The sequence below is a fragment of the Electrona antarctica genome (genome assembly GCF_951216825.1).
Source record: "Electrona antarctica genome assembly, chromosome: 14".
Lineage (NCBI taxonomy): Eukaryota > Metazoa > Chordata > Actinopteri > Myctophiformes > Myctophidae > Electrona > Electrona antarctica.
In genome coordinates, this window is record NC_136795.1 from 30,608,984 (window position 1) to 30,621,196 (window position 12,213).

General features: G+C 42.8%; 1 protein-coding gene across 2 annotated transcripts in view; it reads left to right on the forward strand.

Moving 5' to 3' along the window:
• The first annotated feature begins 4,955 nt into the window (after positions 1-4,955).
• The window catches only part of fbxl19 (F-box and leucine rich repeat protein 19), a 35,242-nt gene continuing 27,984 nt past the window's right edge, over positions 4,956-12,213 (forward strand). For both annotated transcript variants that reach the window (XM_079520293.1, XM_079520294.1), the window contains exons 1-2: positions 4,956-5,829; positions 9,000-9,200. In XM_079520293.1, the coding sequence (XP_079376419.1) occupies positions 9,015-9,200 (186 nt within the window). In that variant the 5' untranslated portion in view covers positions 4,956-5,829; positions 9,000-9,014. The remainder of the gene's footprint in view (positions 5,830-8,999; positions 9,201-12,213) is intronic.

The following is a 12,213-nucleotide window of genomic DNA, read 5'->3' on the forward strand; positions in this document are numbered from 1 at the left end:
ATGCTAGCCAGGAGGAGGGGGAGAGGCCAGCGGGGGGAACGATTGACGTGACGGGGATACGACGGTGACGTCATACGGAAGTGGGCGCTCGAGTTTTGATCTATGGTTTTTGATTGATGATTAATTGAGTGAGTGAGTGAGTGAGTGAGTGAGTGAGTGATGATGTATTGAGTTGTGCTTGAAATGTACTGTAATTCTCCAAACTGTTAATAAATCAATCGATCGATCGATCAAGCCAGTCAGTCAGTCAGTCAGTCAGTCAGTCAGTAAGTCAGTCGGTGGGTGGGTGATTGAATGAAATTCGAATACTGTACAGCACTAGGACGAGGTATAGCCAGACATTAAGGCTAATACTTACTAAAAAGCCCTGATGGTTTGTTTCCAATATTTCCTATATTTAATCGGGGGGGTCACGCTTTTTGATGGTTGGTGGAAGGGAATTCCACATTTTGGTGCCATAATATAATAGTTGAATGAATTCATCCCCATCCCCGAATCTGAGAGAAATGAATGAGATCATCAGTGGAGCTCCCTCTGGTGTTGTGTCCGTGGGTGTTTCTCACTCTTTTGAAGTCACATGGTCCCTTGAGGCCTATGGTATCTTGAATTCCAGGCCCATTGCAAGTTGCTGTTCTCTGTCCTCTACTCTACCCTGAGCCATCTCACCCTATCATAATGAGCAGGGGTTAGGTCAACTTAGGGGAGTCCGACAGTAGGTGTGTGAGGTCTAGTAGTAGTCTGACTAGTTTATTTTGAGATTGATTGATTGATTGATTGAATACTTTATTAGGCAGAAATGTAAACAGCACAGTACAGTACAGTCAAGCACTATTGCAGCGGTGCACCCCCTGTTACCTCCCAACCTAGCTGACACACCCCCAACGTCTCTTTGTATTTGGCCGAAAATTATATATTTAGTTTTTGTTTGTTTTTAGTTCAATGTTTGTTTTAAAAACGCCATTGACAATGAAGGGAAAATTTACGTCATCTTGTCCCTAACACAAACATTAAATGCCATTAATAATTAAGATAATTCAATGTTTGTTTTGACACTGTTTGTTTTAAATCATCACATCACCTAATCATCTTAAGATGATAAGAGCGCCCCTCACTTCACTGTGTGATTTTTGAGTGGTGTAAACCACTCCTACAACTGGCTTTGTTAGTTTACGTGTCTGTTCGTACCAAAAAATGAGCATGGTTGCTATGGTCACCCAGTTCACCCGGGTGTGATTTCAGCTTTGTTAGTTTACGTGTCTGTTCGTACCAAAAAATGAGCATGGTTGCTATGGTCACCCAGTTCACACAGGTGTGATTTCATTACGTCAGACCACAGTTGATCAGTCTATATAAGACCTTACACCACTCAGTTCACACGGGTGTGATTTTTAATATGATTATGGCAATTAATCTATACATCTCCTTACAACAGTGGTTTACAGGATTTATCAGTTTGTGTTAAATAACACCATAAAACCGCCATTACCCTTTTCATGTCACGCACCCCCTAAGGGCGTTCCGCACCACAAGGGGTGCACGCACCACAGTTTGGGAACCCCTGGTCTATAGGATAGCACAGGGGGAAAAAGTCCTTGCGGTCTTGTTTCCATTCAGGTCCTAGGTATTCAATTCATAATCATGACATGAAAAATAACAAATTTCAAATCATCACAAAAAATAATAAAGCAAAACACCTATGTACAGGTTGTAAAAAAAGGAAGGGTGTTGTACGTGATCCCCCCGTGGCGTGCACTATCCACAACGGGCAGACATGGGGTTTGCCACCTGTTTGCAGCATGCAAACACACTGCTCAGGTTTTAAAAGGATCCCTGGCTAATGTGACTTAAAACATTATAATTGCCCTGTATTACTAAAAAAATAAAATAAAAACACCTTAAATATTTTATTTCTTTCATAAATAGAGAATCTTTCACTCTGCTCCTGTCGCAAGTTGATGATGTCATATGTTCATGTGTGGTCCAGCTCTATGGAATTATGGAATGTACGTGCTAATAAAAAGTATTTTAAATATTGCTTTGATGCTCATATTAACTTTAGGAAGTATTAAATTGTTTTTTATTAGCATATGCATTCCATAATTCCATAGGGCTAGACCACACATGGGCTATTGAGTGATGAAAGAAATACAATATTTATGGTGTTATTATTTTGTAATTTGAGTTATAGAGGGCAGGTATTATGTTTTAACACATATTTGTCTTATTAGCCAGGGATCATTTTAAGACACATGTGGGTCAAGAAAGCACCTGTAGACATTTTATCATACAGGATTTATAATCTTTAACCTAAAGTACAGCATGTGCAATGTGCATTTGCATGTCAAAGGTTTAATTTGAGTAAATGGTCTATGGCCTCGTGTCCCACTTCCCCCAAGGGCCCCTGAGAGTCAAGGGCCCCTGGACCCCGGAAAGAATGGCCGAATGGTGAATCCGTCCTTGTAGAGTTAGAGTACCATGAGGTGCATGCATAGACACCATTGGATGAGTGCTCCAGCTAGTGTCCTCAGTGCAGCCCTACTGACCAATGAGGAGATCCTGCCCAAAAATCTTATTCTTTGGTTGGCTTTCTTGATTATGTTTGTTGCCATTTTATCACCGGAAAGATTGTTGTATAAATTACAACCCAGATAGGTCATCTCTAATCCTCTAATCCAGACAACAGTCTTGTCAAAACTCCCTCCTTACTGGCCTACCGGCATGTGCACTTAAGCCCCTCCAACTGATCCAAAATGCCGCAGCCCGCTTGGTCTTCAACCAGCCAAAATTCTCACACGTCTCCCCCCTTCTCCACTCCCTCCATTGGCTCCCGGTCGCTGCCCGCACAGAATACAAAACTCTGATGCTGGCATTCAAAGCAACCAAAGGCATGGCTCCCCCATATCTCACAAGTATGATCGTACCTTACAAACCCTCCTGCGCACTCAGATCAGCCAACGCAGGGAAGCTGGAGGTACCTTCACTAAAAACGCCGGGACAACGCTCCACACGTCCCAAACTCTTCTCCCTTCTGGCTCCAAAACTATGGAATGCACTTCCCATCACAGTCAGAACTGCAGCCTCACTCCCAATCTTCCGCCGTAGTCTGAAAACCCACCTCTTCAGACTCCACCATGGCCCGTAGCACTTGCCCTAGCCTAGCCCCTTAGATAGCACATTATGTAGACTTAGATAGTATTTTAAACAGACTTATAGCTTGTTACGTAGACAGCTCTAGAATTGCATTTTATGTAGTCATAGCACTTTATAGTACACATAATATAATATATTATATAGTATAGTATGTATAGTTTACATAGATACTCCACTGTTACGTTCTTAGTTTACGCATGATTCATGATAACTACTTTTTATACATGTGATGTATGCCATGCTTTTGTTATTGCTTAATGTAAATCGCTCTGGATTAAGAGCGTCTGCTAAATGCCTAAATTGTAAATTGTAATCTCTTCTTTCCTTGTGTTAACAAGAGCCTGCCCTGACTTGACTTCAGTTACCCACGGTGTCGTCCCAATCTACAAGCCCAGGGGTGGTTAAGGGGAGCAGCTCGTATAAAGCTTAGTATTATAAATTATTATACTAACTAGACCGGTGCCTGGCTGTAGAGCACCGAGTCGGTAACGATGGAAGTTGGAGATCATGCCCCACCTGGCTATGCAATACCAGTTGTACCCGTGCCAAAGTACCTTTTCCACCCATCTGTCTATGTCCCTTTTATAGCCACATATGGAGATTTCTGTATCTGTCTCTCTGTATCACTTTATTCCTAATTTCCTATATATGGAGTTCTGTGTCAGGCATGTCCAAATATGGAGTGTTGTGATGTCAGAACAGGCCAGCTCCATATATGGAGCCTGGGCAGGGGCCCTAGCTGTCCAGAGCCCGGACAGAGGCCTTTTGTAGCGGTTCTGGACAACCGTGGGTCCGACCGACTTGACACCGGGCACTGCACTCCCTGTGGGGGTGTGGAACGCTGTGTAGAAATTTGAAGAGTTATGTGCATTACAGACATACACACCAGCCTCGGAAACCCAGACTAGTACGTACACATGTACAGAGACTTGGTGCATTTATAGATAGATAATAGCCTAATAATAAAATAATAATTATAATAATAATAATTCTTCTTCTTCTTCTTATTATTAGTAGTAGTAGTAGTAGTAGTGGTAGTGGTAGTAGTAGTTAGTAGAGGAAACTTTAGGCTACACACACTTTTGCCTGTTTGTGACATCACTGTTCCATCCTTGGTATGTATTCTAGGGACAGGGAAGGGGCAGCAACAACGGTATAACTGTGGGAGGGAGGGAGTTGCTAAAACACAGACTTTGTTTTGTTATGATTTGCCTTTTTAGGAATCTAAATTGGTGAGTGGGTATTTACATACAGGTATAACTGGATATAAATAAGTATAACTGAGTCCACAGACAATTTAGCTATTTCACTGAACCAAATCAGGTCAGACAGGACCTTGCCATATGAATAGTGGTGCAAAAGGTACCAGACTTTTAGCACTTTATGGTCAATGTTTCCTACAAATTGTGTGCGTGCACGTGCGTGTGTGAACAATATGGATTTGCAGCCAGTCACACAAAACTGAAATGTAGGCTGTTACTAGTATTATTTTACTACTACTACTAAATCATTATTATTATTATTTATTATTATTAAGCAAATATTCACTGAACGCAAGATTATGTATTCATATCCAGCACAAAATAAACAAGACGCAAGTGATGCAGTTTTTCAAGCAATAACAACACTTTGAAGAACACACACGCACGCGCGCGCGCACACACACGCACGCACGCACACCCCCACCCCCCCCCCCACACACACACACACACACACACACACACGCACACGGCATTGCGTGCACTACAACTCCCAGAAATCGCGCTGGCTGTGTGACGCTCAGTCATGACGACCCAGGAAGAGGAGGGGCGTGCACTTTTTCACTCCCCATATTTTATTTACTATTATTTATTTATTTCCGAGGGCAAAAATGGAGAACGATAGTCACCTATGTGATGTAACGTGAACACGGAGGATTAAACGTGTCGTATTGATGTCGCTGCCAGCTGACACACACACACACACACACACACACACATGCACACAACAAAATACGCGACACGAGCAACCCACCACCACAGTCACCAGCAGCACAATAGAAAACGAGAACAATAGACACAACTCAGCGCGTTTTTGTGTTTCATTTTGAGGCACCTTTTTTATTTATTTACTGGAATTCACAAGAATGCTCTCTGGCGGCGGGCGCATATTACAATCCACTGGCGCACGTTTTGTGTCATGATTTGAAGTACAATGCGTGCGTGTTTTTAAAGAGGGAGGAACACGTTGTGAGAGACGTACGTGAGTCGGAGAGAGAGGGTAACGAAGAGGAGAGGGGGGTCAAGATACACACACACACACACACACCACCCCCTTTCCAGTTTATTACCATCGATCCAGATTGGTACAATCATCTTCCTCCTCTCCAAACACACATCTAGGTTACATACAGTGAATTAGCCTGAAGGGGTGTGTGTAGTGTGTGAGTGTGTTCTAGCCTAGGCTGCTGCTGGTGTAATAACATGGGAGACAACATGTGAATGTGTGTGTGAACTGTGAACGCACAGACACACACACAGTAGCAGTTAGAAGCAAGCAAGCAGCAGAAATAAGGAAGCGGACAAGCAGTGAGTGGGGCAGCTAACTGGGGCTAAAAACCCGAGCTAACGTCGGCTAACTGGTGGTGGCTAATATCATTTCTAATGAGCGACCAAGGAGTATGCGACTTGACACGAAGAGGTGAGTGTTTTGGAATTTTATTTATTTTTTATTTTAACGCCCCCCCCCAACCCCACACACCCACACAAACATATACAAACAGAGGCACACATACACCCACCATCCTTCATCATCGCAGTGTGTTATATTAGTAAGATTTGTTCCAGTCAGTCTGTCTGATTTGTAATGATGCTGCTCTGCTGCTGAGCTATAATGAAAGAGGAAGCAGCATATATTGCAGAGAGGTTGAACAGTTGGAACACAGTTTACTGTGTCTGTTATCTAGTAGTAGTGTACTAAGCATTGCTGTTTTATTACGAGAATGTAACGTTTGTATCCGTATGTCTGTGCAAAATAAATTGCGTATTTGTGTTGCACGCCGTTCTGTTTGTAACTAAGTAACACACAGCCAGGTTAACTGTCTCTACACAGGGCAGTGTATGGGGAGCTGCTGCTAGCTGGCATTGGCTACTAGCCGAACAGGCTAATTTTATACTTAGTCGCGCGACCCTGTCCTAGTCGCCCGACACGAATTACGTATTTATTTATTTTCTCAACTGATGTGGGGGGAAAGACTGTCGAGGCGAAAATTACGTCATTTTTTGTGTGTCGATGCTCGGGCGACGACGGAGCATGTTAATGTTCTGTGGTGGAGCGGCTCTGTCTCTCTGGGTGCCAGATGCGCATCCTCCTCTTCTTCATCATCATCCTTTAGGTGGTTCTGCTGCTAACTTGTGTGTCTTCTTCTTAGCTAACACAGCTGAGCAAGATGATGTGATGTGGGTCTGTACTGTAGGCCGTGTGTGGACTGGAGCCATGTTCACAGACACACACATTGTCAATCAATTCATTACATTGTATAACACTGAAGGTATGATGAGTAATTAACACACACACACACACACACACAAGCCTGTGTGCTGTGCTATGTAACGCTAGCTCATTACCATATAGCTTGCTAATCAAGTGTGTGTGTGTGTGTTGCTGCGGATTCTGTGGGAGCCATCTGTAACTGACTGTTATATTGGCTCACACACTCGTTATAGTCATGGATATTCATAGGAATGCTTTATTACTGCTGTGTGGCTGGCTGGACATTAATATACATCAGAGTGACTCCTGTAGCCGCTTCTCTAGGTACTCGAATACATTTGGTGAATGAAAGCTCAATGTGGTGGTCAACACACCCACCACAACCTTGTCAGTCCTTGTCATTAGTTAATTTGTGGAAAGATGCCCTCTTGGGAGATGCCAGTGCAGGCTCCAATGGAAATGGCTGTGGCGGCGGTTTCATTAGGTGATGCTTTTTTATGTGGAGGAACTTTTCATCCCTGTGTTTCTGCAGTGTCACCCTCTCTCTCTCTCTCTCTCTCCCTTGCTCTCCACCCCTCTCCCTCCTGCTCTCTCTGTGTCCCTGTCAAAATTAGGAGACCTGAGCGAAGGACACACACACACACACACACACAATTGGAAAGATAAGAGAGATCTAGGCTATTCTCTCATCCTCTCTTAATTATATCCTCTATCTCCAGTGTGAAGGGGCTGTGCCGCATCCTGCTGGGTACTTCTCATTTCACTGTGGAAAGGGTGATTCTTAACCACCTGCTCTTCAGAAACTGCTCTCTAATCAGGCCGTGTGTGTCCTCAGAAGACATTATGTTTTTTTTTATTCTGCTGAAGATCTGAGATAGACTGTAGTGTAGACATACACACAAGCACATCTAAAGAAGACATCCAAATAATGTTTTTCCAAGTTATATCCAGTGGTTGTGTATAAATACAAATCTATTTCAAATTAATCTCAAGTGCACTTTACTTTTTATCTAAACACAAAATGCTTGAGTCCACCTCCATAACAGAAGTGAAAAGTACTTTCTTTATCTACAGTACGTTTAATGACAGAGACAGTGCACCAAGCACCTCCTTCTCCGAAACAGGTGGGCAGGCAGGCAGACTTTCCTCTAAATGAGTTTCTTTAAGCTGTAGGCCTCAGACAGACTTAGCAGGAAAATAGGTCCCAGAGTGGTCGGATCACTCGACAAAATTCATTACTCAATTTAATTGCTTTCCAGCCAACTACATGAAACAAATAGAATGACATAGCAGTAGAGTAAATGGGCTCGCCAGCCAGAACAAGAATATACCTCCATATAGCTGGAGGGATGTTGCTCTGCTGGTCCTAGGACAGGTCACAGTTCATTTATTGTGGCTGCCAGGCATACAAAAAGTGAAAGAATCCCATTACAATTCATTCATGTTTGCCTCTGCAGCACATATAACAACACTTAATCGATTTAGAGATGATTCACACAGCCTGTACAAAAAAGAGCTGACAAGCAAATCTGTGAAGCGCACTACGATTTGTTGCTGCGCCTATGCCACTAAGACTAATTCATGTACCTTTTATTGTACTCGGAGTAAAGAGACTGAACAGGGAACAGAGAGTCTTAACTGCTATAAAGTTGTGGCTTGCTGGCGTGGGTCCAATGTTTAGAATTTTAACGTAATCTAAGCATCAAAGTACATGTATTCTACTGAAGTGGAACCAGATTGGGAATTATTTTCTTGCCTACAGGGCACATGATATGGTAAATCCTAGCATTCACATGCCAACCGCCCCAATTAGATTTTATTCTTTTTTCCGGAAAAGACCCTGCCACTAGAGAAGTTGTTTAACTGTCAAATTGGATAGTTGTCGAGTAGGTAAACACAATCCCATATTTATCAGTGTTAGGCAGGCTGTTGGCTTAATTCTCAGCCCTGGGTGGTGGACTAGTTTTTGAGCCAGACCCTGAATCAAAATTGTACTTCTTCCATCTTTATAGAAAGTCCTTGATCCAGCTAAAGGGTCTTAACAGAAACCTGGCTGTGTGCTATGTACATCATCCGTAACTCTGTTTATATCTATCCTTCTGTCTGTTCTGTTTTTGTCTTTTCTTGCTCTCTCTTCCCCCATCTGTCCTTTTACATCGACTTGCTTGTTTGTCATGGTGGCTGTCCCTAGTGCACACAGGCATGAAATTAGCCCATAGATGGTAGAGATGGAGACTGTAGAGTAGACAGGGCTGTGTTTTTATTATTGTTATTGTGTGTAATTTACTATGTACATGTATGTGGTGGGTTTGCTGTCACGCTGTCTGTTTTAACTTATTTCGTTGTGTGTTATTGCTCTCTCTCTCTCTCTCTCCTAGCTGACTTGTTAGGGGATGTCGGGCAGTAAGGCGCTGGGCGGGGGGGCAGGCGGTGGCGCGAGGCGCAGGAGGACCCGGTGTCGTCGCTGTCAGGCCTGCATGCGGACCGAGTGCGGGGAGTGCCACTTCTGTAAGGACATGAAGAAGTTCGGAGGGCCCGGCCGGATGAAGCAGTCCTGCCTCCTCAGACAATGCACAGCGGTGAGTGGGGCGACACAACTCTCACACAGACACAGCAGACATATAACAGTACTTGTTGTACTGTAGGCATAATGCAGGTGTAGCACAAGGATTCGATTATGGCCGTAGCAGTGCCATGGGTTTGGGATTCCATTTCCTGTGTTGCTCATTAGCTCAACTGTAGGGCTACTAATGATTTTCTTAGCGAGTATTCTATCAATTACTTTTTCGATTAATCTAACCGAGAAGAACAGAGAAAAAAAACACAACAAATAGATGCAAACACGATTCAACACAAACAATTGTTTTGATTAATCTTTTAATTCCTTTTCTTTTTTACTTTTGACTTTGTATGCAAAAATAGCCACATAACATAATGCATCACATCGCGGACGTTTTGGAGAAAATACCAAATGATTTTCAAGACACGTGTGTGATTTGCTACTCCCTGGGGGCCACCCAAGCAGAAAATGCATGTTTTCGTGGCCCATGTAAGAGGATTGGGTGTCCATCAAAGGGCATGTACCTGCATAGGTACACATATACAGTCAGAACATTCATAAGCAAAGCACACATGCATACATAATACATATAAAAGTGGTGCACACAGCCACACACGGGTAAACGGGTGAGGCATGACATTAGTACCGTGAGGAGTGGTTGAGAATTATGAGAAAGCCACAAACACCGGTTCACACAGATGGAGGCACAAAGATATTGTAGCCTGCTAATGTGCAGCCCTTCAAGTATGTATTTATACAGAAGGAAAGTCAAACTGCAATTGAGATGAACACAAGCCTTGTACTGAATAGATATTATGTTACTCTTTCTTCTGAGAGTCTTATATCATGTATTATAAGCTTTAGGTAGGTAGTAGGTCACAAAGTACAAAAGGTCTCTGGCAAGGATGCAATTTCTTTCCTTTCGATTAAAGCTATTTAAGAGCAGACACTGAATTAACAAGCCTGAACTTCTCAGTTGGGTTGTCCCAGAGTGGAGGGCCCCTGACATTAAAGGCATGCTCAGTCGCTCACCTTTGTCTTCAGTTTCGACACAAGAGCAACTAGCAGGTTCCCATCTGAGGACCTCAGGCTGCGCACAGATTCTCATAATGATTTAATAACTTAATCAAATAGGATTAACACATTAGGAGCCATGTCATCAAGTGCCTTTTCACATTTTAATAGAAATCTGAAAAAAACGAACGTAAAACGGAACAGACCAGTTAAGCGTAATATTATGTTCTCTTCTCCTGGTTTTAGTTAAGTCTGCAGTGTTAAGTACAATTTGGAGATTGGTGTCTTTTTTTGTCAGGTGAAACCTGACTAATGAAAGCTCATGAAATGTAGACGACCTTTAGAGAGGACCTAGTCATACTGATGGCCTAGCCTGATTGGCTGCCACACACGCTGCCTAAGCCAATGGGAGTGTATTATGATTGCCTGCCTCCCAAACTATGCCACATGCACCGCGAAAGGGCTGATTTCCGCACCGCAGCGAGCAAGCTGAGCTGTACGACCACAGCCTCGACGCGACAACAGCTGCTAATATTATGAGCTGGACATGGACAGCAGGAAAGCCACAACAAAACAGTCATTGAACCACGCACAGAACGTCGGAAACGAACGCAAACAACGGCCACGAGGTTGCGCCAGAGAAACATACATGTTACTAAAATCATAATAATAATATGGGGGGAAAACAAAGACAAAAAGGGGGACAACGGAGACGGCGCCTGTTTCACCTGACATTACTATGTAATGAGAGTAGGCATAAGAGGACAATACTCTAGCATGTTCTTATCACTACAAACCCATTAATCACCAAAAACTCTGTACAAGACAGACTACTTGAGTACATTCATACACATAATTACATACACATGAGAGATGTGCAACAGTACCACAATAAGGACTGAGTTTTAACAAAGTGTCTGTTATTATGACTTGGTCCTTATTTGAAAGAACAGAGAGCACATGACATTATTATGTGCTGTTCTGTTCCAAGTACTCATTTTAAAAGAGGCTTTGATTCATGTGAAGGATAAAGTTTGGAGAGAGACCCCCATCAGTGATCAGAAAAAGGCCCATGGTTTTTTCACCATGACAACGCTCCTTCACACACTGCTGTCTCCATTCAAGAATTCTTGGCTGCGAAAAACATTCTTGTGATACCACAACCTCCATATTCACCTGCCCTCTTTTCTTTTTCTGCTCTCCAAAAAAAAGAAAAGAAATGAAGCTGAATGTAAAGAGGTTTAATGCTATTCCAGCCATCCGTATACTAACGCAAAGGTAGAATTCTGGCATTACTTCAGAACGTGGTAGGAATGTTGAGACATTTGCATAGCATCTGGAGGAGATTACTGTGAAAAGAACAGCTCGTTATGAAGTTGTATGTACAGTACACCATTATTTGAAATAGAGGCTAAGTCTTCAAGTTGATGATCAGCCGTCCGTACTTTGCCAAAGGGGTCAGTGCTAGTGGACTTTACTGTAGATATGATTATGATATGATATATTATGATAGTCATCAGTTTCCCCGAATGCAATGTCAAAATAAGACAATCTTTTGAAATATTTGTGTTGAAGGTGCAATCTGCAACTTATTTTAACTAGAAGCTCGACCGGTTGAGCGGTCTAGCGCCACGCCAAAAAGAATAAATAAAAAAAGGGTGTAACGCAGAAACCTGTGGCCTGTAGAATGATGTTACTATAATGTATGGGTTGCTGTTTGATGTGTAAAGTGGCCTAATGGTCAAAAGAGGTAGCTGAAATGTGCCTGAATAATGCGTTTTATATTAACTGTACAATATGTGAAGACATTGAGGGCAGGATAATAAGCCTAGATCATACACAGAAGTGCTGAAGAAGAGTCTGTGGCAACTTTGGAAGCAGGTGGAGTGCTGGTCAGCCCGTGACGAGCTGACGCACACAGCGTCGTTGCCTCTCTGATTCTGGTAGTGGGATGATTACATTTTCATTTTGACAAATTTGTCGGTATCTATCTATCTATCTGTATGATACAATATACT